Source organism: Malaclemys terrapin, chromosome 4 (genome assembly GCF_027887155.1).
Source record: "Malaclemys terrapin pileata isolate rMalTer1 chromosome 4, rMalTer1.hap1, whole genome shotgun sequence".
In the NCBI taxonomy this organism is placed as follows: Eukaryota; Metazoa; Chordata; order Testudines; family Emydidae; genus Malaclemys; species Malaclemys terrapin.
Genome location: NC_071508.1, coordinates 25,723,283 through 25,747,891, shown reverse-complemented (window position 1 = coordinate 25,747,891; position 24,609 = coordinate 25,723,283). Strand labels below are relative to the sequence as shown.

Genomic DNA, 24,609 nt, shown 5'->3' with positions numbered 1-24,609 from the left:
TTCAACCTCCCTGGTCACTCAATTACAGACCTAAAAGTTGCAATTCTCCAACAAAAATAGACTCCAACAAGAAACTGCAGAATTGGAATTAATTTGCAAACTGGACACCATTAAATTAGGCTTGAATAAAGACTGGGAGTGGATGGGTCGTTACACAAAGTAAAAACTATTGCCCCATGCTAATTCTTCCCCTACTGTTACTCACACCTTCTTGTCAACTGTTGGAAATGGGTCATCCTGATTATCACTACAGAAGTTTTTTTTTCTCCTGCTGCTAATAGCCCACCTTAATTGATTAGTCTCCTTGCTACAATGGTAGATGCTCTGTAATGTCTTTGTTTAGTTAGTCACAGCTAAGCTCCTTAAGTTAGTGCAGAATTAATGTTTTCTGTTGTCCTTTTGCAATGTCCGTTTGCTACAAATCAGTATATTTTTCTTTCAGTCTTATGGTTTAAATGACTTTTTCTCAAGCTTCAAATTTAACACTTTGCCTAGCCTTTTTTTTCCTTTCTAATTTACAACAATATTAAAAGAAGGCTTCCTAGACCCAAAGTGTATCTTCTTCATTGGCAAGGAGGTGGAGTGGATGATTTAAAGTATCTCTTCCATCTCTAACTAATTCTATGATTCTGTTATGGTTTTGTCTTACTTAGATTGTAAGCTGTTCAGGGTAGGGTCTGTGTTTATATAGTGCCTCACATGATGCGGGCTGACCTTCTTTGGGGCCTCTGGGCGTTCCTGCAGTATAAATATTAATAAAGAATGGCAAGGAGATAGTTGGCCTGTGTTTCTGGAGAGCCTAAAAAAGTGTGATTCTCCAGTTTATTCTGGGTAATTAAAATTTGAATGCCTATATGAAAAGAAGTACACTGTACTAGTTGAATAAGTTGCCTTTAATGGAACTAATCTGATTTACATAAGATGAGACTCTGGCTCAGTTATAGAAAACCGTTGTGGTTTCAGAGTAGCAGCCGTGTTAGTCTGTATCCGCAAAAAGAACAGGAGTACTTGTGGCACCTTAGAGACTAACAAATTTATTTCAGCATAAGCTTTCCATTCTATGCATCCAATGAAGTGGGCTGTAGCCCATGAAAGCTTATGCTCAATTAAATTTGTTAGTCTCTAAGGTGCCACAGGTACTCCTGTTCATTGTGGTTTTGGGTCTTGTCTTGGGGTAATCTCACAAAAGAAAAAATATTTTATTTTTTGTTTTCATTTCATATTTATCAGAGATCTGCTGTTTGTGCATTTTTCCTCTTCCTTATCCGGTGAAAAAATATTTCTGCTGAGCTGATACGACTCCACTAAATCAGGAAGCACCAGGCAAAAGAACTGTCAGTCTTGTGGAAGAGTGGTCAAAAATGATTGGGGTGCTGAAATATCCCAATCAAGAAGCTTTCTGCTGAGCCCTCTTATTTTGGCTTTAGTACTTGTGCTGTTGGATTTCTTTTTTTCGGTTTTGTTTTTGTCATTACATTTAATGAAATAAGAAAACAGCACGAGAAAAACTAAAATCAGACTCTGAAATGTGATGGGCCTCCTTTTTTCTGCTAGGCCTGCCTGTCCTGCTCTGTGGTTCCCATCCATAGGGTCAGGCCCTCTGGATCAGAGCAGATCATCTGTCTGTCTGACCGATAGTTTGATTTTTATATAAGATGGAGGCAGAAAAGACCTTCTGGGTTCAAAGGTTCTCCTCTTTTTTCTCTTGTGACCCTAACTTCCAAATTCCACTTTTTTTTTTCTCTCTCATCTTTGTGGTGTTTGTGTATTTAAGCCAAAAAATCTCCATAGGTTGTAATGCAATAAATGTGATATGTTTTTAATATTTATTGTGCTTTTTAAGACACTTATGTTTGGTGCATATAAACTTCTATTTCTTTGAATTAAAAATATAAATTATACTTACTTAAAATGCCATGAATTGCATATTTCCCAATGCTTTATAGTTCATTAATCTAATTACTAAAAAACAGCTTATGTTTGGAAAGTTTCCTTTGCAGACAGAAGGGCCAAAAATATATTTTTTTAAATTAAAGCTTATATTGCATAGAAATATTGGTAACTCCCAGTAAAGTGTTTGCAAAAACAACTTAAGAATCATGGATATAGTCCATCTTCCCCAGAGGCCAGTGCAGTATTGTTCTTAACAGTACAGCTTTTTAGTGCTTTAATCAATCTAGATTTAAACTGGTCAATCAGGCTTCTGCCCCTGCCCATGTTTTTCTTGCTCCAGTCTACTGGTATATGCCCAGTTCTCCCAGATTTTTCAAAAATAATTCAGTGGTTCAAGGAAGTTTATTGCTCCTTAATAATAATAATAATTAGAACTTTTTATCTTGAAAGTGCTTTACAAACTTTGGTTACTCTTTAACCCCATAGGATCAATATTATCTAGGCAGCTGACATATGTTCAAATTTTCCATGTAATCCTTGATCTACTTTTTATCAACACCTAAATTTTACAAGGTCTTCATTATGGTTTTTCCTAATTAACCAATCCGTTTTTTCTTGGAAAGGACAAACTTTAAAAAGCAGTTTAGCAACGCAGCTACTTCAGAATTATAATATACACTGGTAATAACTCACTTAAGATTGTATAAGAATTCAAGAGCCTTCACTTCTTCCCATTCATACTTCTACTCCCGTGGTGTGTGAAATAGATTGACTCCCACTCATCGCATTAGTGCTCAGGTACTTTTGGAAGGAGATCCGATATTCAAGCATTCTGAGTTTCTCCTCTAGGTAGATGAAGGAAGGAATACAGTGTTTCTTCTTCCCATCACCCACCTTCTGTTCCCATTTCCCATGTGTTGTTCTCCTACGTTGTCCTAGCTTCAAGAATGTTTGTTAGGTAGATCCCTGTTTTTAAGGTCAAAGGGACCATTATGATCATCTAGTCTCACCTTCTGCGTAACAGGCCTGAGAATTTCATACAATAATTCCTGCCTCAAACCCATAGTTTCTGATTGAACTACAGCATATCTTTTAGAAAGACATTCAATCTTTAAATAAAAGATTTCAGGTGACAGAGAATCCACCATATCCATAGTAAGTTGTTCCAATCATTAGTTACCCCAACTATTAAGACTTTTGCAACTTTATTGCCTGGCTGAATTTGTCTAGTTCCATCTTCCAGCAACTTGGTCTTATTATAACTTTGTCTACTAGATTAATGAGCCACCTACTTTCAGAAATCTCCTCTCCATGTAGGAACTTATGATACTGGTCAAGTCACTTCTTAACCTTCTTTTTGATAAATTACATAGATTGCACTTCTTAAGTCTCTAGCTGTAAGGCAGGTTTTCCAGACCTTGAATCATTCTTGTAGCTCTTCTTTGAACACTTTCCAGATTTTCAACATCCTTTTTGAACAGTGGACACCAAAACTGAACATAGTATTTCAGCAGCGGTCTCATGAATGCTGTACATAGAGATAATAATGTCACCTCCCTACTCCTACTCTATATTCGCCTGCTTATGCATCCACGGATTGAGTTAGCTCTCAGCCACTACATTGAATTGGGAGATTATATTCAGTTGGTTTAAACTATAACCTCGAAGTCCTTTTCAGAGTCATTGCATTCCAAAATTCCTCCATCTTGTAAGTGTGATCTACATTCTTTGTTTCTAGATGTATGACCTTGCATTTGATGGTATTAAAATACACCTCTACCCCGATATAATGCTGTCCTTGGGAGCCAAAAAATCTTACCGTGTTATAGGTGAAACCGCGTTATATCGAACTTGCTTTGATCTGCCGGAGCGCGCAGCCCCACCCCCCCAGAGCACTGTTTTACCGCGTTATATCCGAATTCATGTTATATCGAGTCGTGTTATATTGGGGTAGAGGTGTAGTTCAAATGATCCCAGCTTACCAGGCAATCTAGATCACTGTCTAGATCTGAACCTGTCCTTAGAATTATTTACCACTCCATTGATTTTTGTTTCATCTGCAACTTCATCAACTATGATTTTATACTTTCTTTCAGATCATTGATAAATATATTGAATAGCATTAGATCCCTGCAAAACCACACTAGAAACACCCACAGAAGATGATGATTTCCAAATCCTTCCCATTCATCTAGTCAAATGAGCATATTGATTGAGAGGAAGCAGCTCCTAAGCATTTTCTTGGCTTGGGCAGTCAATATAGAAATATGTTCAGGCACATGGTAGCTCACTGTTCTTGCACAGCCCAAATGTTTGCAGCTGTGCAAGATGCTTCTAAAACATGTTAGACGCTTCATCTGTTTGGATGAGGGCTGAGGTTTCAGATCTTCAGGTGACTCTCAACCTTTTTTGCTAATATCTTTCTGCAAACTGGCTCTGATTGCCCAACAGGATTAATCACGTTGAAGTCAGCCTATAAAATGACCCACATGGTTACTACTCTCACACTGGCATAATAGATATAATGGAAAGACATATTACAGAGTAAAGGGAATTATACTTGTTGGAGTCTTCTCCTCTTCCTCTCTGCCAGCTTCACTTCACATAGACTCATAGACTTTAAGGTCAGAAGGGACCATTGGGATCATCTAGTCTGATCTCCCGCATGATGCAGGCCACAAAAGCTGACCCACCCCCTTTCCCTTAACTCAGCTGTTGAAGTCCCCAAATCCTGTGATTTAAAGACTTCAAGTCACAGAGAATCCTCCAGCTAGTGACCCCTGCCCCATGCTGCAGAGGAAGGTGAAAAACCTCCAGGGCCTCTGCCAATCTACCCTGGAGGAAAATTCCTTCCCAACCCCAAATATGGCGATCAGTAGAACCCCGAGCATGCAGGCAAGGTTCTCCAGCCAGACCCTCATTGACCATTGATACTATTTACCAGCAATGGCACGTTGTTGACCAATTGAGTAAAATCACGTTATCCCATCAAACCAGTGCCTTGTATAATGGAAGCAGCACCTCCTTATCCCTACTAGATATACCTCGCCTAATGCATCCCAAGACCGCATTAGCTTTTTTCACGGCCACGTCACATTGTCGACTCATAGTCATCCTGTGGTCAACCAGGACTCCGAGGTCCTTCTCCTCCATTACTTCCAACCGATGCGTCCCCAGCTTATAACTAAAATTCTTGTTAGTCATCCCTAAATGCATCACCTTACACTTTTCACTATTAAATTTCATCCTATTACTCTTATTCCAATTTACAAGGTCATCCAAGTCTCCCTGCAGGATATCCCGATCCTTCTCCGAATTGGCAATACCTCCCAACTTTGTGTCATCCGCAAACTTTATCAGCCCACTCCTACATTTGGTTCCGAGGTCAGTAATAAATAGATTAAATAAAATAGGACCCAAAACAGAACCCTGAGGAACTCCGCTGGTGACCTCCCTCCAACCTGACAGTTCCCCTTTCAGTATCACCTGCTGCAGTCTCCCCTTTAACCAGTTCTTTATCCACCTCCTGGATTTTTCATATCGATCCCCATCTTTTCCAATTTAACCAATAATTCCTCGTGCAGTACCGTATCAAACGCTTTACTGAAATCGAGGTATATTAGATCCACCGCATTTCCCTTATCTAAAAAGTCTGTTTCCTTCTCAAAGAAGGAGATCAGGTTGGTTTGGCACGATCTTCCTTTCGTAAAACCATGTTGTAATTTGTTGCAATTGCCATTGACCTCAAGGTCCTTAACCACTTTCTCCTTCAAAATTTTTTCCAAGACCTTACATACCACAGATGTTAAACTAACAGGCCTGTAGTTACCCGGGTCACTTTTTTTCCCTTTCTTGAAAATAGGTACTACATTAGCTATTCTCCAGTCCAACGGTACCACCCCCGAGTTTATAGATTCATTAAAAATTTTCACTAACGGGCTTGCAATTTCCCGTGCCAGTTCCTTCAATATTCTCGGATGAAGATCATCCGGTCCGCCCGATTTAGTCCCGTTAAGCTGTTCGAGTTTGGCTTCTACCTCGGATACGGTAATGTCAATTCCCCCTCCATTATTCCCCTCTGTCACGCTGCCACTATTCCTAAGCCCTTCATTAGCCTCATTAAAGACCAAGGCAAAATATTCATTTAGATATTGTGCCATGCCTAGATTATCCTTAATCTCCACTCCATCTACAGTCTTCAGCGGTCCCACTTCTTCTTTCTTTGTTTTCTTCCTATTTATATGGCTATAAAACCTCTTACTATTGGTTTTAATTCCCCTCGCAAGGTCCAACTCTACATGGCTTTTGGCCTTTCTCACTCCATCTCTACATGCTCTGACCTCAATAAGGTAGGTTTCCTTGCTGATCCCTCCCCTCTTCCACTCTTTGTATGCTTTGTTTTTTCTTAATCACCCCTTTGAGACGCTCGCTCATCCAGCTCGGTCTAACTCTCTTGCCTACTAACAGTTTTCCCTTCCTCGGGATACAGGCCTCCGACAGCTCCTGTAACTTCAACTTGAAATAATCCCACCTTCAGATCCATAAATAAGTTAGCCCAATCCACTTCCCTAACCAGTCCCCTTAATTTATTAAAATTAGCCTTTTTGAAATTGTAAACCCTAGTCTCCGATTTAATTCTGTTAATCCTTCCATTTAGTGTAAACCGAATTAGCTCATGATCACTCGAGCCAAGGTTGTCCCCTACAACCATTTCCTCAACGAGGTCCTCACTACTCACCAAAACCAAATCTAAAATGGCATCCCCCCTCGTCGGTTCAGCTACTACTTGATGAAGGAATTCATCAGCTAGCACGTCTAGGAACATCTGAGCCCTATTATTGTTACTAGCATTTGTACCCCAGTCTATATCCGGGAAGTTGAAGTCTCCCATGATTACACAGTTCCTATTAGTATTTTCTTCCCTAAAAACATTAAATAGTTCTCTGTCCATATCCAGGCTAGATCCTGGCGGTCTATAGCACACCCCAAGCACTATCCCAGGGGAGGCTCTAGTAGTTTTTACCCAATGTGAGTATTGACCAGACAGACTCTGTCTTATCCATTCCATCAGTTATTATTTCTTTGCAGTTTACCTCATTATTGACATACAATGCTACTCCCCCACCTTTACCTTTGTTCCGGTCGTTCCTAAACAGCACATACCCTTCCATACCTGTACTCCAGTCATGACTACTGTTCCACCACGTTTCGGTTATTCCTACGATATCTGGTTTCATTTCTCGGACCAGGAGCTCCAATTCCTCCATTTTGTTACCTAGGCTTCTCGCATTGGTGTATAAACATCTTAATGTATGCCGTTTAGCCTCTCTCCCATTAGTTATGCAATTTGGTACAGACCCCGTACTGTCCAGCCCCCCCTCCTTCTTATGTCCAATCCCTCCCCCCTAGCTATATCTGTTCTTATCTCATCACCCTCCTTTCCAATGTTGGAATCTGGCGTGGAGATTAACTGGACGTCTCCCAACCGTCTCCCCCAAATGCCTAGTTTAAAGCTCTTTTGATAAGATGAGCCAGCCTCCCTCCCAGAAGTCTATTTCCTTCCCTACTCAGGTGAAGTCCATCCCGTTAGAACAGTTGTCTGTCCCCAAAAGCCTCCCAGTGGCCATACATCCCAAAGCCCTCCTTATAGCACCACTCTCTTAGCCAGCTATTTATCCTCACAATCCTGTCAGCCCTTTGCTGCCCTTCTCTAGGAACAGGCAGAATCCCACTAAAGATGATCTGAGCCTCGATCTCCTTGAGCGTCTTCCCTAGTCTGGCATAATCTCCCTTGATTCTCTCTAATGAGAACCTAGCCGTGTCATTTGTTCCTACGTGAAGGATGATCAAGGGGTTCTTACCTGCTCCTTTTAGGATCCTTTTCATCCGCAGGTCCACATCCCGTATCTTAGCGCCCGGTAGACCGCACACCCTTCTGTTCTCTGGGTCCGCCCTGGTCACAGGCCTGTCTAACCTCCTCAGTAAGGAGTCCCCAATCACGTAAACCTGCCTTTGCCTGGTGACAGTGCGATCTACTAATCTATCCCCTGTTCCCTCTAGTCGCAACCCTTGTCCGTTCCTATTTTCCCTTATACTCCCCCTTGTGCCATTCTGTATCCTCCCGGGGCCCAGATTTGGTGCTGTCTCCATCAACTCCTCCCCTCTCTCTATTGGACTAGCTGCTCTTCTCTTGTTACTCACCCTCCCACCTTCAGTTACCACCTGCTGCCCCCCCCTCCTCGTTATCCAAACACCCATCTTAGGAAGTTGTTCGGGAAGTCTCTTTGACTGATGGGAAAGAAGTGGACCTATACCGTAGAGACGTTAGTGTTTTTGCATTCTGCTTCCTGGTAGCTGGAATCAACAGCTCAGAGTTAGGGGTTTTATATTAAAATGTGAGAGATGACTACATTAAATACACAACTACTGGTAAGTAAATTCACCCGATCGCTTTCCCATATTATCAGGGAAGGTCTAAGTATGAGCCTAGTCCTATATGTTTTAGCAGTTCTGTGTATTTCTAAATTTTAAAATAGGACAACATAAGAGCCTATTGAATGCCTTTTTGGCATTTGTGGTGAGGATTAGAGAAGATTGCTTGTTCACTGTATTAAATACGCTGTTTACTTAACAACCTTGTATTGTGTCGGTGACGCTGCACTTAGTTCCCCTCCATTTTTATTTTGTAATTCTATACTTCTGGCCCTTCCCCTTCCAAAAGGCTACTTCATATATCAAGCAAAAAAAGCTGTATGATGTGCACCCAACTCCATCCAAGACTGAGTGGATCATCTTTGCCACCTGCTTAATCTCCTGAGTCTGCTTCTGAATCTAATTCCCCCTTATTGAAAACACCGCACACCAGGTCAGCTGTTCAGATTCTTTTCATCCTGATTCATTCCATTTGTCATTAAACATGTTTGTATCAAAAGTAACTGTATAGTCACATCCTAACTAAAGAACCTCTTGTTCATATCAATTTGTTTCTAAGATAAAGAAATTTTGTTTGGGTTGGGAGGGAGTTATTTCAAATAAGAGGATCTATTGCAGAACTAGGTCAGAGATCCAATAGAGAGGAGGGGGAGTGGTACACAGGAGTCTAATATTCAATATATTCGGTTCCACAGATACAGATTTAATATTTTCAGTAGCTAGTTTAAAAATATGGAGTCCGTTCTTCTCTGATACATTATCAATGACATTTGTGTGTGTAAGTGCATTGGCTGATCTTGGAGTCCTTTTTTAGGCATTTTACAATTCAAACTAAGATACGTTGTAAATATTTGGTCAGATCTCTATAGTCTGATTGCACAGTCTTCCCGTATGAGACAGCATGTACTAATTCATGTTGTATGCCATGAAAATCACAGTATTCCCTTATCAGAGGGGTAGCCGTGTTAGTCTGGATCTGTAAAAAGCAACAATGAGTCCTGTGGCACCTTAAAGACTAACAGATGTATTATGCTCCAATACATCTGTTAGCCTTTAAGGTGCCATAGTTTTCCCTTAGAAACCTCATAAGTGTATTCAAGTTATATACCATAGCAGACCCCATTTTCTTTCTAAATTTTTTTTGACCTAGTTCTTTTTCTGTAATTTCATTTTCTGGCATTGATTTCTGTGCCCCTGTTTTTTCTCTCTTGCTAACAGCGAGACTTATGCAGGATCCTTAAAGCAAATTCTTAACTTCCTTCAGTGCAGTCTTTTCTATAAGGCTCTCCTTCCTGCATCTCCTCTGAGGACAGTTGCCACACTGAGAACTAGAAAGGGTTTCCTATTCTTGCTGCATTGTAGTCTTTAGCAATACGTTAATTTGTACAGTTTGCATTTGCACAAGCTCCATGGGGTTTTATGTTGCTTGTATATTTTAGCTGCAAGTTTGATATTTTTCAAAACAATATAATTTACAAGATGGCAGAGGAAGGAATATAAAGGGGGATTTCCTCCCCCCCCCCCCCCCCCCCCGCAATTAACACACACATTTTTATTTATTTATTTTATTTGGTGGGCAAGGTTAAACCTTTGTATTTGTTTCTGCAACTAGTTATGGTCAATTTAAATAAGTAAATGAGTTCCAACTATTCCTTTTGACAAGATGGGTTTTTATTAAGCAGTGAAATTAATCAAATAGTCACATTACAGCATGGATTTTACTTAAAGCTCAAAAATATATTTGCGTAATAAATTATTGATGCCTTTTCAATTTTTCCCCAGTATTGAGAGTCCTTTCTATTGTGCATGATAGAGGAGACCTGCTGAGTTTGCAAATAATTGACTTGAAATTGCTTCAAATAATTCTGCTTTTTTGGCTTTTTTGTACCTAATCAGAATTGATGTGACTGAAGTGCAAATCTTCATAATAATCATGCATTTACTGGCCGTGATTGGAGGACCATCTTTTTGGCAATCAATGGTAATTTTGCTCATATTGTATATTAAGTTTAATGTATATTTCTGATTATTCTGCTGCTTGTCTTGTTTTTTCTAATCTGGTCTACATCTGGAAGAGCACCATATTTAGAACAGTATCAGTTTCCTTTGGGAGGGAAAGATCTCCTTTTCCCGTAAGATTAAAAGATTTGTGTTCTTGAAGAACGAGAATGATTTCATATCTAACAAATGGCAGTGATGGTGCATTCTGGTTTTACCAGCATCACATGAAAAACAGTCAGTCATTCTTTTGCATGCTGTACCATCATTCATGTAGAATGTCCACCTGCACCTCTGGGTGAACTAAGTAATTTTCTATTGGTAAACGTAAGTCTGTAAAGTAATTTTGGATCAATTTGACATAGATATCAACAAAATATAACCATTTTAGATCAGAAAGAGAAGAATACTTTATCAAATTGAAATTACAGGGGAATTTTTGGAATGTAGCATGTAATTGCCCATAATCGCAATTGGTCAGAACTCGGGTGTTAACACTCTCTCCCTTATGAAAATGGCCTTAAGATTTTTAATGACTGTGGCCCCAATCCTGTAAGCTGATCTGCATGGTTGGATCTATGCATCCATACAGATCCCAGTTGATTTTACTGAGGCTCAGTGTGGGTATAAGGTACTGCCTATTTGGATCAGCTTGCTGGTTTGAGGCCTAAGGGTGCTCAGCAACTCAGTTTTATATCAGCACCATCTAAAACCATCCTGGAGTGCTGGTGCAGAATTGACTCTGAGAAATGTGCTACATAATGAATTGCCAGCATTACCTTCTGAAGCATGATTTCCCTGAAGGTTTTCCATTCAGGTGCTGACCAGGCCTGACCTTGCTTAACTTTGAAGAGCTAATGTGGTCTGAGGTGGTCTGAAAAAAATTCTCATTAATTTTAGAAAAGCATCAAAATGTTCAAAAAATAATTCGCAGTGATTCTTTTAGGGTGAAATACGTTGCGTTGTAGCACAATTATTCTGTTACAGCCAAATAGATCCTGAAATCTATGCTGCCATATACAGAATGCCCAAAATAAGGGCCTGACTCAGTTAAAGATCTGTCAGGCTTCTGCCACAACATGTATTTGATTTCAGAGCTTGTAGACAAACGTCATATAAGAAATACCACCTAAAGGATGTGATTGAACTCTTGTGAATTCATGTAAACAGAACTACTTCTCAAAAGTGTATTGTCTTGTCTTGTCTGTAGCATCTATTTGAGCATGATGTCTGGCTGCCCATAAAACAAAAACACTTCTGTACTATAAAATAACTACTTGCTTTCTGTTTCCAATTGTTGTTAAAAACTATTTTGCTGCAATAGCTATTTCTGGTACAATTCAGTGTGAAGAAAACTTGCTTGTATTAGAGCTTGGAAAGTCTTCCCTTTATTATTTAACACATTTCATCCTCTCAAGCAATTTTTGCTGCAGCAAATAGCTATTAATATAGCAGATTTCAGGAGGTGTAAAGGTTTGTCTCACTAGCTGCAAAAAGATGAAAGCATTTTGAAGTCCAATATTTCTATTAGATTTATGGATGCATTTCTTCAGAAGACAAAAACTTTTCCCAGTATTGCCATGGAAATTATGACTTTCCCTGATATTTCTGTCAACCTGTGTTTTATTTTGTCATGTATTTAATTTTTGACAGAGAAAAAAACATTGTTCATCTCTCACAGAGGGATTTTGGTTTTATTTCTGTTTGAAAGACCTCTTTTATGTAATGAAAATACCTCAGCTGTATACTCAAACATTCCACTTTTCCCTCTAATAATTAGAAAGCAGGAAAATTCTGAGATGGTTAAGTGTCTATGCTGTCATCTATTATTGCTTTTATTGGCATTTTGTACAGTAAAATATGCAGTATACTCTGTCCTTCTCTCTGTCTACGAAGTTTCTCTTTAAATCTGGCTAAAGCACCACTGCATTCTTGTTAGACTCCTGGAATCCAGTGTTCTCTGAGACGTGGTGAGTATTACTGCAGGTGAGATTCCCATTTGGCAGGTTTCAGTGGAGTAGTGAGGTTAGGTGGTGCTCTTAATAGATTATTCTTTGGATTTTTTTCATGTTATACTGGAAGTGAAATAAAATGCAACAATTGCTTTCATTACTTAGTAAAAAAATTATTTGGCTGAGTGTGCTGGGTATAGATTTCATGTAATGTAAGGTAGGTCTGGTTTTGAGCTCAATAACGTGTTATTACTGGAACAGGAATAATAGATAGAAAGTATATGTATTTCTGAATTAAGGGTGGAATTTGACCCCTGTGCTCCAGGCCAGCACTGAGCACTACTCAAGTCCCACCTAAATTGTCAAAATAAAGACTTCAGGGGTGCATTAGCCTTGGACTGGTCCTCTGCGCAAGGGTCAATTTCACCCTCATAGTGTAAAGTGGTGGAGAGGTGTGAACATGAGCCTGTGAACCCAGAATTCAAATCCCAGCCTTGACAGCCACTCACTCTGTGACATTGGGTAAATTACTTGAGCCTTCCTTATCTGTTTCCTTATCAGTAAAATCAGGATAATACCTCACATGGGCACTTTTTGGATTAATTAATTAGGGTAATATTTATGAAATGTATAAGTGCTATGCATTATTTTTAATTCATGTAGTAAGTGGAGTTTGCCATACGTAAGAGAAGAGCTGAAGACAATGTAGAGAGGCAGTCAAGAAATTTGTCTAATGCTTTACTAGGCAAAAAGATACTCTCAAGTAACACTGCTCTACAGCCAAAATGCTTCTGAAATAAATGTAGTCAAACTTTACTAATTCTGAATCACTGAGAACGAAAATGATGGTTAAAATAGTTGATTGGCTCTAATTTTCAAGATATGCTATTGGGTCAGTATATACGACCCTTGACTTGGGAATGGCGGAGGATAAGTGAGTTATAAAGGGAAGGGATCTCAATTTAAACCAGAAATGACTAAAATACATTTTTGATTGGATCTATGAATAAATCTGACTGGGTTTGGACAGTACTTGCTTTTTAGGCAAAACAATGAATGATGCAATCTGAAGCCGGTATTGCGTCATACATGATATGAATTGCATCATGTTATTTCTAGAAGTCATGGATGATGCAATCATAACGAAGCTTAAATCACTTTGCTAAACAAATTGCCCTATATCAGCTCTAGAAATCATGCCGTGTCGTGCTCTTATTTGTCAGTGTTTGATTTTGCAAAGGGACACACTTCTCTTTAGCCAAAGTGAGCAGAGATGCCTCGTACTTGTGTGAACAGTGCAGATAACTTCTGCTATGTTTGTGGTGAAGTGACTTTTGCATCACAAAAGCGCAGTATAACCACTATGGTTAAGAAAGCCTATCACCTTTATTTTGGCTGCAAAATTGGAGATCAGGACAAGAGGTGGGCCCCACACATATGCTGCAACACTTGTGCAACAAATCTTCGCCAGTGGTTGAACAGGAAAAGGAAATCTATGCCTTTTGCAGTGCCAATGATTTGGAGAGAGCCAACAGATCATACCAACAATTGTTACTTCTGCATGGTGCCTCCAGTTGGGAAAGGTGTGTCAAAGAAGAAAAAGTGGACTGTGCATTATCCAAACATTCCATCAGCTATACGCCCAGTACCCCTCGGAGAAGGACTGCCGGTTCCTGATGCACCAGAATCATTCTCACTTGAGTCAGACGAGGAAGAGGATGAAACTTCTGGTCCTGAACCATCAGTGTCACAGGACCCACATTTTCTCCCATCCTCCTCCTCTGAACCACACCTCATAACACAAGGTGAACTGAATGACCTTGTCAGGGATTTGGAACTACCCAAGAGTAAGGCAGAGCTGTTGGGCTCCAGACTACAGCAGTGGAATCTCCTGGCAGGTGATGTTAGGGTTTCCATGTTCCGTGACCGTCAAAAGGATCTTGTCCCATTCTTCTTCATGGAAGGTGATCTTGTAGCCTGCAACAACATTGATGGTGTGATGGCAGCCCTCAACATCGTTCACTATCCAGATGAGTGGAGACTGTTCATTGATTCATCGAAGACGAGCCTTAAAGCTGTTTTACTGCATAATGGCAATGTTTTGCCATCAATTCCAGTTGGTCATGCAGTCCATATGAAACCTATGACAACACGAAACAACTTTTGAGGTGCATAAACTATGACCAACATCAGTGGCAGCTTTGTGGCGATTTGAAGGTTGTTGCTCTCTTGCTTGGTCTGCAGACTGGATACACAAAGTACTGCTGTTTTCTCTGTGAATGGGATAGTTGTGCAAGAGATTCCCACTACATCAAGAAAAATTGGCCACTCTGACAGTCATTGGAGCCTGGGAGGAAGCGTTCAGCATCCACCACTTGTTGAATCAATGAAGATTTTGTTACCACCCTTACACATCAAGCTGGGTCTGATGAAGAACTTTGTCAAGGCCATTGACAAAACACAAGCAGCTTTCAAGTACCTCCGTGGAAAATTTCCAAGGTTAAGTGAAGCTAAGATAAAGGAAGGTGTCTTTGTTGGTCCTCAGATTCGTGAACTTCTTGGAGATGATGCATTTGACCATGCACTGCGTGGCAAGGAAAAAACGGCATGGAAAGCCTTCCAGTTAGTGGCAATAAATTTTCTCAGAAATAACAAGGCAGACAACTACAGGTTGTTGGTGGAAAACCTCCTCCAAGGCATACAAAAGCCTTGGTTGCAATATGTCACTAAAGATTCATTTTTTGCACTCTCATCTAGATTTTTTTTCCACCGAACTGTGGAGCAGTGAGCGACAAGCACGGCGAGCGATTTCACCGGGACATTGCAACAATGGAGAAATGCTATCAGGGCAAATGGAGCCCATCAATGCTTGCCGACTATTGCTGGACAGTGACAAGAGATGCTCCATTTAATGAATACAAGAGACAAGCCAAGAAGCGCCGAGTAGACACTGAATAGGACTAAACTATGTACATAATTGTTTTTTGCCTTTTGTTTCATAATTTTATTTATATAACCCCTTTGCTGATTTTTTTTAGTGTGTTACATAAACAGGACAGGTGAAATATTATCATGTAAAGCAACCATAAACACATGAAAAGACCTAGGTTTACAATTTATGATTAAAACTCTATCTACACAATATACATAGACATAAAATGTAAAAACTTAAACATCTTAGAAACAGTAGCCAATGTTATTTTAATTGTCATATTTGAATTCAGCACATCAAAATACATAATAAATAGCACATTTTATCTCTGAAGCAGACGACTTCTCAAAAATTGTAGACCAGTGTAATTGGAAAGTTTACAGGGAGCAGTTGATTTAAACCTTCCACTATGACTAGCCCAGTTTGTTCTGCCACACTACCTCCTATGAATCTGAACTGTGAAGGAAAGAATCCAATCACAAGAAATATTTACAGGGAGAAATACCACTATTTAAATGTGTTCTCTTTTATGGAGTAGTATTGCTGGAATCTCCTCTGGCCCATAATGTGCTCTTCAGTGGTGCTTTTCTTTCCCTCAACATTGCTCTTCTGCCTGACTGTAGCTTTGCGCCACTACTTCATTGTATCTCACCCTCCATGAATCCTGGTCTATTGACAGCCACCAACATTGATGATAGAGGTATCTTCACATGTGGTACGCAAGTCTCTAATCCCTGCCCCCATCCCTTCCCTTGTCTCATCATTAACTATTCCTTCTCCTCTGCCTCCTTTCTCTCCACGTTTCAATGTGTGCTGTCAATCAACTTTCTCTTGACCCTACTTGCTGTTTTAATGGTTTCCCTTCTTTCCTAGGTCTCCATGATAACATCCAGTCAGAACCCTTCTCCCTCTTTTATTCTCACTTTTGCTTTGTTCTTGTTTCTGGTTCTGATATCGTCGGTGTTCTGCCTCTTACCCTTCAACTTGTTCCCTTTCCTTGACCACATCTCATCTTGATGACTATCATTCTTGACTCTCTCTCTCAGATTTCCTCATTCTCCCTTGTGACTGGAGGTTTTGTTGTTTGTGGACATGTTGAGCTGTGGGTCAGTTATATGTAGGCTTGGAAAAATTCAATTTTTTTTATAGTTTTAATGGATTATATTGTTTATTTTTAAGTATTTTTTTTTCAATTATCAGTTTAAATAACAGTTATGGAAATTATGGGAAGGTCAGATAATGGGGGGTGGGGTGTCAGACAATTATCTAATGACAGGAGACACTGAGATTCAAAAAGTTAGAGCTTTACACCCATTAAAACCCACATTGTCAACATCACATGTCAAAATAGTCAGAGTATATATCCTTAAACTCTAAGTTCTCAAGTAGCATTTTTCTTACTTTGCCTATCTGTAAACTTTGATTATTGTTTCATTGGTTGGTGTGTGCAGTGAAATCGACATTTACTGATCAAAATCTGGTTCTTGCAAGCCTAGTTATAGGAGGTAAACAAATTAGGATGAGTCATGAATGAGCGTCCCAAACTCATTTTCCTTTGTGAATGAATCTGGATCTGAACACTGGTTGCCCAAGGACAGATTAGAGCACTTACCCACTGGGACATTTATTTTTATTGACATGCTTATGTCTCTGTGGCAGAACTTGGAATCCCATTGCTTTTAAGCAGACTGCACTCTATTTTTGAAGTTGGGTATCCTGCTGTTGCAGCAGCATAACCAGTCTTGATCAACTTCAAAGGATTTAATAGAGAAGCATCATTTACCTGAAGATCTGACCTGGGACTCTTTTCAGCACTATACATTCAGACCTACGTAGTGTTGCACACCTTTAACTCCCACTGAAATCAGTGGTCAACACCTGGCAAGATCAAGCTGTGTAAAGGGCAAAACTGTATTATGGACTACAATTATATATAGAATACCAAAGAGCAAGTAAACCTGGGGCTTTATCTCAGCCTCCTTTATTAACACTTCTGTCTTTAGAGTGTTTAGCAAAGTATGAGGATCATCCTCCAGCACAACTCTATCGCCTGTTTCCTTCTTTGACTCATGCCATCCATTTGTCTGCTGTTCATAATCTTTGACTCAGAACTCTTTCCACATTTATTTTATCTGCAAATCGGTTTGTCATGGCTTTGCAACATTAATTTAATATATTACTTCCTTCACTCCACCACTGCGGAAGTCTTTGTCCATGCCTTCATCTCCTATCACGTAGGATTCATTTACACTGGGCAAAAATAGGACCTTGTAATTAACCATTTGGTGCAGCTCCATCAGTGATAGTGGTGGGAGCCGTAAGATAGCTATGGCTCAGGTGAAATCAGACATTTTTATCATTATGTAGTCTCTCTCTACTCTGTGTCCTGTCCACGTTACAGCTTCCACTGCTGTATTGTCCATTGTTCCTGGAGCTGCCCTAGTGGTGAATTATAAATCCTGTTTTTTTGCCAGCGTACGAGACCTCTTGACTATTGCAACTCCTTTTTCTGTGGCATCCTGAAACCGCCTCTGTCCAGATTCCAGCATGGGTAGAATGTTACTCTTGTTCTTCTCTCCTCACATGTACAAAGAAGCACAACCCCATCACCCCATTCTCAAATACTGACCACTGAAGAAAGCATAAAAACAGATGGCAGCACAGGCAGGCTGTTTTAATAAGAGTGGTACAAGCTTTGGAGCACCTCTGTGAGTAACAGTGTGTTTGTTACTGAATTTTTCAGTTTAGCTCGCTTTCTCCACTCTGCAGTTTCACTGTCTGAATCTTGTCTTTGAGCAAAAGAGCAGAGTAAGCAGGATGGGTAGGAGGGGTCCCTAAGATTGTTCCAAAGAGCATAATTAGAACTTCCTACTCAAGTGGAACTCCAGAGTGCAGAGCAACAATCAGGTGAGGTGCTGTTAATCCTCCTCCTCCGCTTGGTATTGGTTGTAGGCTCCATATGGGCAACTCATGGATAGAACTATGGAGCCAAATTAGTCTCTAACTGCACCTTATAATTCAACAAAAAATCTGCATGAACCTACTGCACTCTAATCCCAGTTACAGCCACTCATTCAATGTGAACTTGGGTGAGTCACTTCCTGTCTCTCTCTCTAAAATGGGGTTAATAAAGTACCAAACATGGGGGTATGTATGGACTGATTGATGTTTGCACAGTGCTCTGAAGTTGTAAAGCATGATGTAAGTGCTAAGAATTATCTATTAGAAAAGCCTCAAAGCCTGACTGGGCGTACAATTCAAAATACTAAAATAAAAACAACTTGAACCCATTTAGGCTCCCATATGAAATAGACGTATGGGGACCTTCGCTATGGAGCATGTTTACTCATTTCGGAAGTGTTATGAGTATAGATGTTTGTTACTGGAGGGTCCAAGTAGTTCTTTAGCAGTCGGTTGGATAAGGTTGGGGGACTCTTGTTGCTGGGTGGTTCTGTCTCCTCTTATAATTACTTCTCCGCCCAAGGCACTATGTCGAAAAGATGAGAGGATTATTAGATTTCCTTCACAGCCCATCTTGCCCTCACTTCTCACTCCCTTGCTAACAACCCAGCCACCTACTCCCCTTTTACTTTAAAAAGTAATCTTAGCGGCTGGTTGCCTCTTTGCTGTTTCCTATCATGCCTCTTCTCATTATACCTGGTCTGTTCTCTGGGTGTGGTCCAGTTTATGGGTCTTCACAGGTTAATCCCCACTGATATCTGGCTTCTCCCTGCACTCAGGACTGGGATACTAAGTGTGATACTATCCTTTGGCTCGTGCTAGCCCTCTGTTCTCTCCGTGCTGAGGAACCCCTCACTCGGGTTTTAGAGGTTGGTTGATAAGTGTCCAGCATTGTGAAGGATAATATTAGGAGACAGAGATTCTGCACCGTGACTGTTCTTTGGTAATTAAATATAAAAGCAAATGGATCAGGAAATGTTGCTAATATGGTGGGTGAGAAAATATAGTTTCCTCCCCCAAATTCATTTCCTAGAAATTTAAACCGATATTAACTAATTTTTGGGGAGAGAGGAAACCCCAAATCTGGAGTTAGAAAAGTGGAGCGTTTGAGTTTACTTGAAATAGGTATACATGATTTTAGATTAATTGTACATATTTTAATCTTTTTATTTCTCTGTCAAGATTCCAGTGCTGAATATTCAAATGAAAATATTCCCAGCTCTTTGTACTGTTGCAGGAACCATATTCTCCTGCACAAACTATTTTGGTGTGATCTTCACAGGTGGTGTTGGCAAAAATGGATCGACTATAGCTGTGAGTGTTTTGTTTTGCTATTATGTTACTTTCTTTTCTGAGTGCTCTGTAGTTTGCATGATGGTTTATAGAAAACTGATATGCTTTCAAGTGTGTTAATTTAATGTCTGCTTTGAGTGTAAAATCCTCTTTCTCCTAGTTTATTAGCTTGAAAAAAGGGGTAAATCTTGTCTAAATGAAAATAGTAGCTTTTGGAATTGAGAAAAGGTTTTAAAAGGATGGATTTGAAATAGGTGAATGATAAAATCACCTCCCATGCTTTGACATTAGTCCTATGTACATACAAAATGATGGGGTCTAAATTAGCTATTACCACTCAAGAAAGAGATCTTGGAGTCATTGTGGATAGTTCTCTGAAAATATCTGCTCACTATGCAATGGCAATCAAAAAAGCTAACCAAAAGTGAGGAACCATTAGGAAAGGGATAGATAATAAGACAGAAAATATCATGTTGCTGCTATATAAATCCATGGTGCGCCCACATCTTGAATACTGTGTGCAGATCTGGTCACTCCATCTCAAAAAAGATATATTAGAATTGGAAAAGGGGCAGAGAAGGACATCAAAAATTACTAGGGGGTATGGAACAGCTTCTGTATGAGGAGAGATGGAAAAAAACTGGGACTTTTCATCTTGGAAAAGAGATGACTAAGAGGGGAAATGGATAGAGGTCTATAAAATTATTGACTGGTGTGGAGGAAGTGTTATTTACTCCTTCACATAACACAAGAACTAGGGGTCACCCAATGAAATTAAAAGGCAACAAGTTTAAAACAAACATAAGGAAGTACTTCTTCACACAACGCACGATCAACCTGTGGAACTTGTTGGCAGGGGATGTTGTGAAGGCCAAAATTATAACAGGGTTCAAGAAAGAGCTATATAAGTTCATGGAGGATAGGTCCATCAATGGCTATTAGCCAGGATGGTCAGAGTTTGTCTGGCCTGTGCTTGCCAGAAGCTGGGAGTAGATGACAGAGGATGGATCACTCAATGAGTGCTCTGTTAATTCCCTCTGAAGCACCTGGCATTGGCCACTGTTGGAAGACAGGATACTGGGCTAGACAGACCATTGGTCTGACCCACTATGGCCATTGTTATGTTCTACAAGGTCTTACCTTCTAGAATCCATGAATTTTCCAAACCAAACTCCCTCTCTGATATGCATGCTTTTTGTTTGGTGCTTTTGCATCTGACAAGAATATGAAAGCTATTGACCTTCCAGAAGAGATGGGATAGTCAAAGTTAACATTCTTGTCCGACTTCTTTCTTAAGGGATTTTTGATATTTTTTGTGGGGGTGGGTTTGAAAGGTTTCATGAACTTTTTAGGAGAGTCTGTGGTGTTTGTTTGTTTGTTTGTTTGTTTGTGCCAGTTGAGTTAGTTGGACTACTGTTAGTTATATTTTGCTTTTGAGCATTGACATCTTAACAAAAATGTATTCTCACCATTATACAGACATACACATGTTTGGGCCCCTGTCATTTAAGAACAGAATCATTTCCTGCCTGTTGTACAAGAGTTAGAAGATAACCACAGCACCATTTTTGCAATTTGAAGCCTTCCCTCCCCTTGCTCCCCCAATACATTTTTGTTTTGTAGCTGAAACTGCATGTTTCCTTCATACAACACACAACTTGTGAGACCTTCAAACCAAAGTCTCCAACCACATTATCAGCTGACACATTTCACCACTCAGTCACATTTCACTACTGGCAGAAGTGAGTTCAAACAGGCACATTTTAATTTAAATAATATGCACACAACACATCTGTTCAATTGTGTGCACTTTTCATTAAGCTAACACTTTCTTCTCCCTCGCTATAGGGAACAAGTGTCCTTTCACCCTTTCTTCATATTGGATCAGTGATCGTATTAGCTGCAATGATCTACAAGAAATCTGCTGTGCAGCTCTTTGAAAAGCATCCTTGCCTATATATACTTACTTTTGGTTTTGTATCTGCTAAGATAACTAACAAATTGGTGGTAAGTGCCTCAGAGTCATTGATTCTTTTCCTTCATCTTTGTTATTTGTAGTTTCTCTAAGGTCTACCTTCCCCACAATGTCAGTTCCCTGTATTGATTAGCCACACTCTTCCTTCACTGTATTAAAGTGATTTAAGGCTACTGCTGTATATCCCATGAATCTGGTTCTAATTGGTACCTACAACACACATTTTTCTTGAGAATTTGTCATAGCCCATTAAGGAACGAATCAGCAGCATGTAATTTACATTGCAATAATCTTTGGTGACATTTCATTAAAATACTTTATAACAGGGGTCTCAAACATATGGCCCCCAGAGTTATTTGCTGCGGCTCGCAAGCTCCCCGCGGCCCCCGGGTTATTTCCTACGGACGCCAATCTCCCCTCACCTGCCACCCCCCTGCGCGCGCTGCATCCCTGCTCCTCCGCCTACCTCCAGGCGCTTCCTGCCACCAAACAGCTGTTTGGCAGTGCTTAGTGCTTTCTAGGAGGGAGGGGAGAGGAGCGGGGAGCCGTGCGCTCAGGGGAGGAGGCGGGGCAGGGGCGGGGATTTGGGGAAGGGGTTGGAATGGGGCAGGGAGGGGACAGAGTTGGGGTGAGGACTTTGGGGAAGGGGTTGGAATGGGGGCGGGGAAGGGGCGGGACCTCATGGAAGGGGTGGAATGAGGGCAGGGCCGGAGGCAGCGGTGGGGGTGTCAGTGATGCAGCCTTCGGGCCAATGTACTAGTCCTCATGTGGCCCTCATGGTCATTTGAGTTTGAGATCCCTGCTCTATACAGAAGTGTTAATAATCAGCTGAAAACATTGGTTTTGGGATTTGTTTAGACTAGACTACTGTCTCTTTTTTTTTAATAGGTTGCACATATGACCAAAAGTGAAATGCATCTGCATGATACAGCATTCATAGGTCCAGCACTTTTGTTCTTGGACCAGTACTTTAACAGCTTTATTGATGAATATATTGTACTTTGGATTGCCATGGTAAGTAGGTCGTATTTTCTGTTTATCAATGATCTTTTGTGCATCTGCTTTTCACTCACGCTCCCCACACGCATACAGAGTTTGTGCCAGTTGTGTACAGATCACACACCGTTTGCACCAATTGTGCACAGATGACTCAAACGAAGCATGGACTTGGGAACCTTCTTGCCTGAATCAGTTTTAAACAGGGTTCAGGCTAACTTGGCTGAAACATGGTTTGGTTGGGCTTATGAACCTCACTCTGTTTAAACACCGTTTTAAAGCCATGTTGAATGAGCAGTACTCGAAGTCCTAGGTTTAGAACCCATTGGAGAGAAATGTGCTGAGATGTATTTTTGCAGGAACGTAATTTCCACACTTTGGCATGCCCCACAGCAAAAGCTCTATAACACACAAACCCACGGGTGGAATTCCTGAAATTCAGGTAGTATTAGAGCAATGATAGCTACCAGGACGAGTCGCTCAGAGGAGGAAGTCTTGGCTATAGAACCATGTCTCTCCCTGATTAGAGCATTGAAAACCAAACCAAGTTCAGATCAGGCTGCCACTTTCTAGACAGCCATTCTAAAGCATGCTGTGCATGATTACAGCTGCTTAATCCTGTGAGCAGTTGGGAACTTTCTGTACTAGCTACAAGTAGTGGAAAAGCCCAGCTATTAGGGAATTACAGTACATTCACTTCATGCTCACTGGGGCATGTGTTTTTGTTGGGAGCTTGGTATGTAAAATAGGTTCAACCTGCATAAATTACACTGCTGAAACTTGATCATTCCCATTACAATGAATCACTTTAAAATACATTCAAATACAGGGTTGTGTAAATTTTGTCCCAAAGTAAGATCAGAATTCTACACTTGAAATCATTAATATCCACAGCTCTTGGGGCATCTTACAAAAGCTTTCTACAGTCACTATAATGTCCTTTTTTTTTTTTTTTTTTTAATTGAAATGTAGATTTAGATTCTAGGCTGAAAAACTAAGAAAGCCTGGTGCTTTCAGAGACTATAGGAATAAATCTTTAGTGGAGGAAGAGAAGGACTCAAGAGAGCAGTCCTTGATGCTTTTAGAGAGACTGTAGTAACATGAAGGATAGATGAAACATGGTACATTCATGTCCGGTATAGATAGATCTAACACATGCCATTTTTCCCTTTGCAGATCTTTTCCCTCTTTGATTTGCTTCGCTACTGCATCAGCGTGTGCAATCAGATTGCTTCCCATCTACGCATCCATGTATTCAGAATCAAGGTCTCTTCCACACATTCTAATCATCATTAGTGACTGGGTGGTTGCTGTGATGAGAAATACAAAACAAGTGTTTTCTATAGGGAGGAATATGAACATATTTAGGAGACTAAGGCAAAAGGAGCAGATAAGAACAAATCTAATTTATAATAATCAACGTTGTATAACTTTTATTCTTTGTTACTGGTAACACTCCTTAACTAGTCTTTGCCTCTGAGAGAGTGAATTCCAAGTACTCTCCAGTCAAACATCATGTAGTCAACTCTACTGGTTCTGTGCCCAGGAAAGCATGCAGGAAGTAATACTTTGTCTTTGTAATTACCTTGAATACAGAATAAACTATCTGTGGTGAATGGATCCCTAACAACTGAAATTTCTAATGTAGTATATTTACAAACAGCAAAAAATGTGCTTTATAATTTTAATATTTCATCATCTTAGTGAAATTCTTTAGTGTTCACTTGAAATTTCTTTTACTAAAGAGCTGAGCTTGTAAAACAGAGATATCCCACTAGCTTGTGTGACTGAAATAGCTGAAGGGACTTTCAGTCCAGATTGAGTGGTTCATTTGCTTACATATACTGTTCAACAGTATATTTTAGTGGGGCCGTGTCGGAGAAGGGCGTGACTATCAGCATGCAATATAGTGCGGTGTCTTTGTAAATTTTTTTTTTTTAATAAAAAAAAAAAACTTACTTCACAATTTTTTCTTCAGTGGAAACACTTTAAAAGCAAATTTTACTGTTACTTTTTTACGTATAGAATTTAAGCAAAAATTTCTTTCTGCTCTTTAATAAATAAGGAAATTCTAAGAGCTACAATTGTCTTTCCATGTGTGTCAGCTGCTTTGTCACACTGGGTTAAGTATTTGGTCTGGTGAAGCAAAATCTTGTGTGCTGTTTAGAGAGACTTTT

The 24,609-nt window shown here is 40.0% G+C and overlaps 1 protein-coding gene across 3 annotated transcripts in view; it reads left to right on the top strand.

Annotated features, from left to right (window-relative positions):
* The window catches only part of CEPT1 (choline/ethanolamine phosphotransferase 1), a 51,020-nt gene extending 26,870 nt beyond the window's left edge, over positions 1-24,150 (top strand). For all 3 annotated transcript variants that reach the window (XM_054028067.1, XM_054028068.1, XM_054028066.1), the window contains exons 5-9: positions 10,222-10,306; positions 19,351-19,482; positions 21,310-21,468; positions 22,325-22,450; positions 23,609-24,150. In XM_054028067.1, coding sequence (XP_053884042.1) covers positions 10,222-10,306; positions 19,351-19,482; positions 21,310-21,468; positions 22,325-22,450; positions 23,609-23,728 — 622 coding nt within the window. In that variant the 3' untranslated portion in view covers positions 23,729-24,150. The remainder of the gene's footprint in view (positions 1-10,221; positions 10,307-19,350; positions 19,483-21,309; positions 21,469-22,324; positions 22,451-23,608) is intronic.
* The last annotated feature ends 459 nt before the right edge of the window (positions 24,151-24,609 follow it).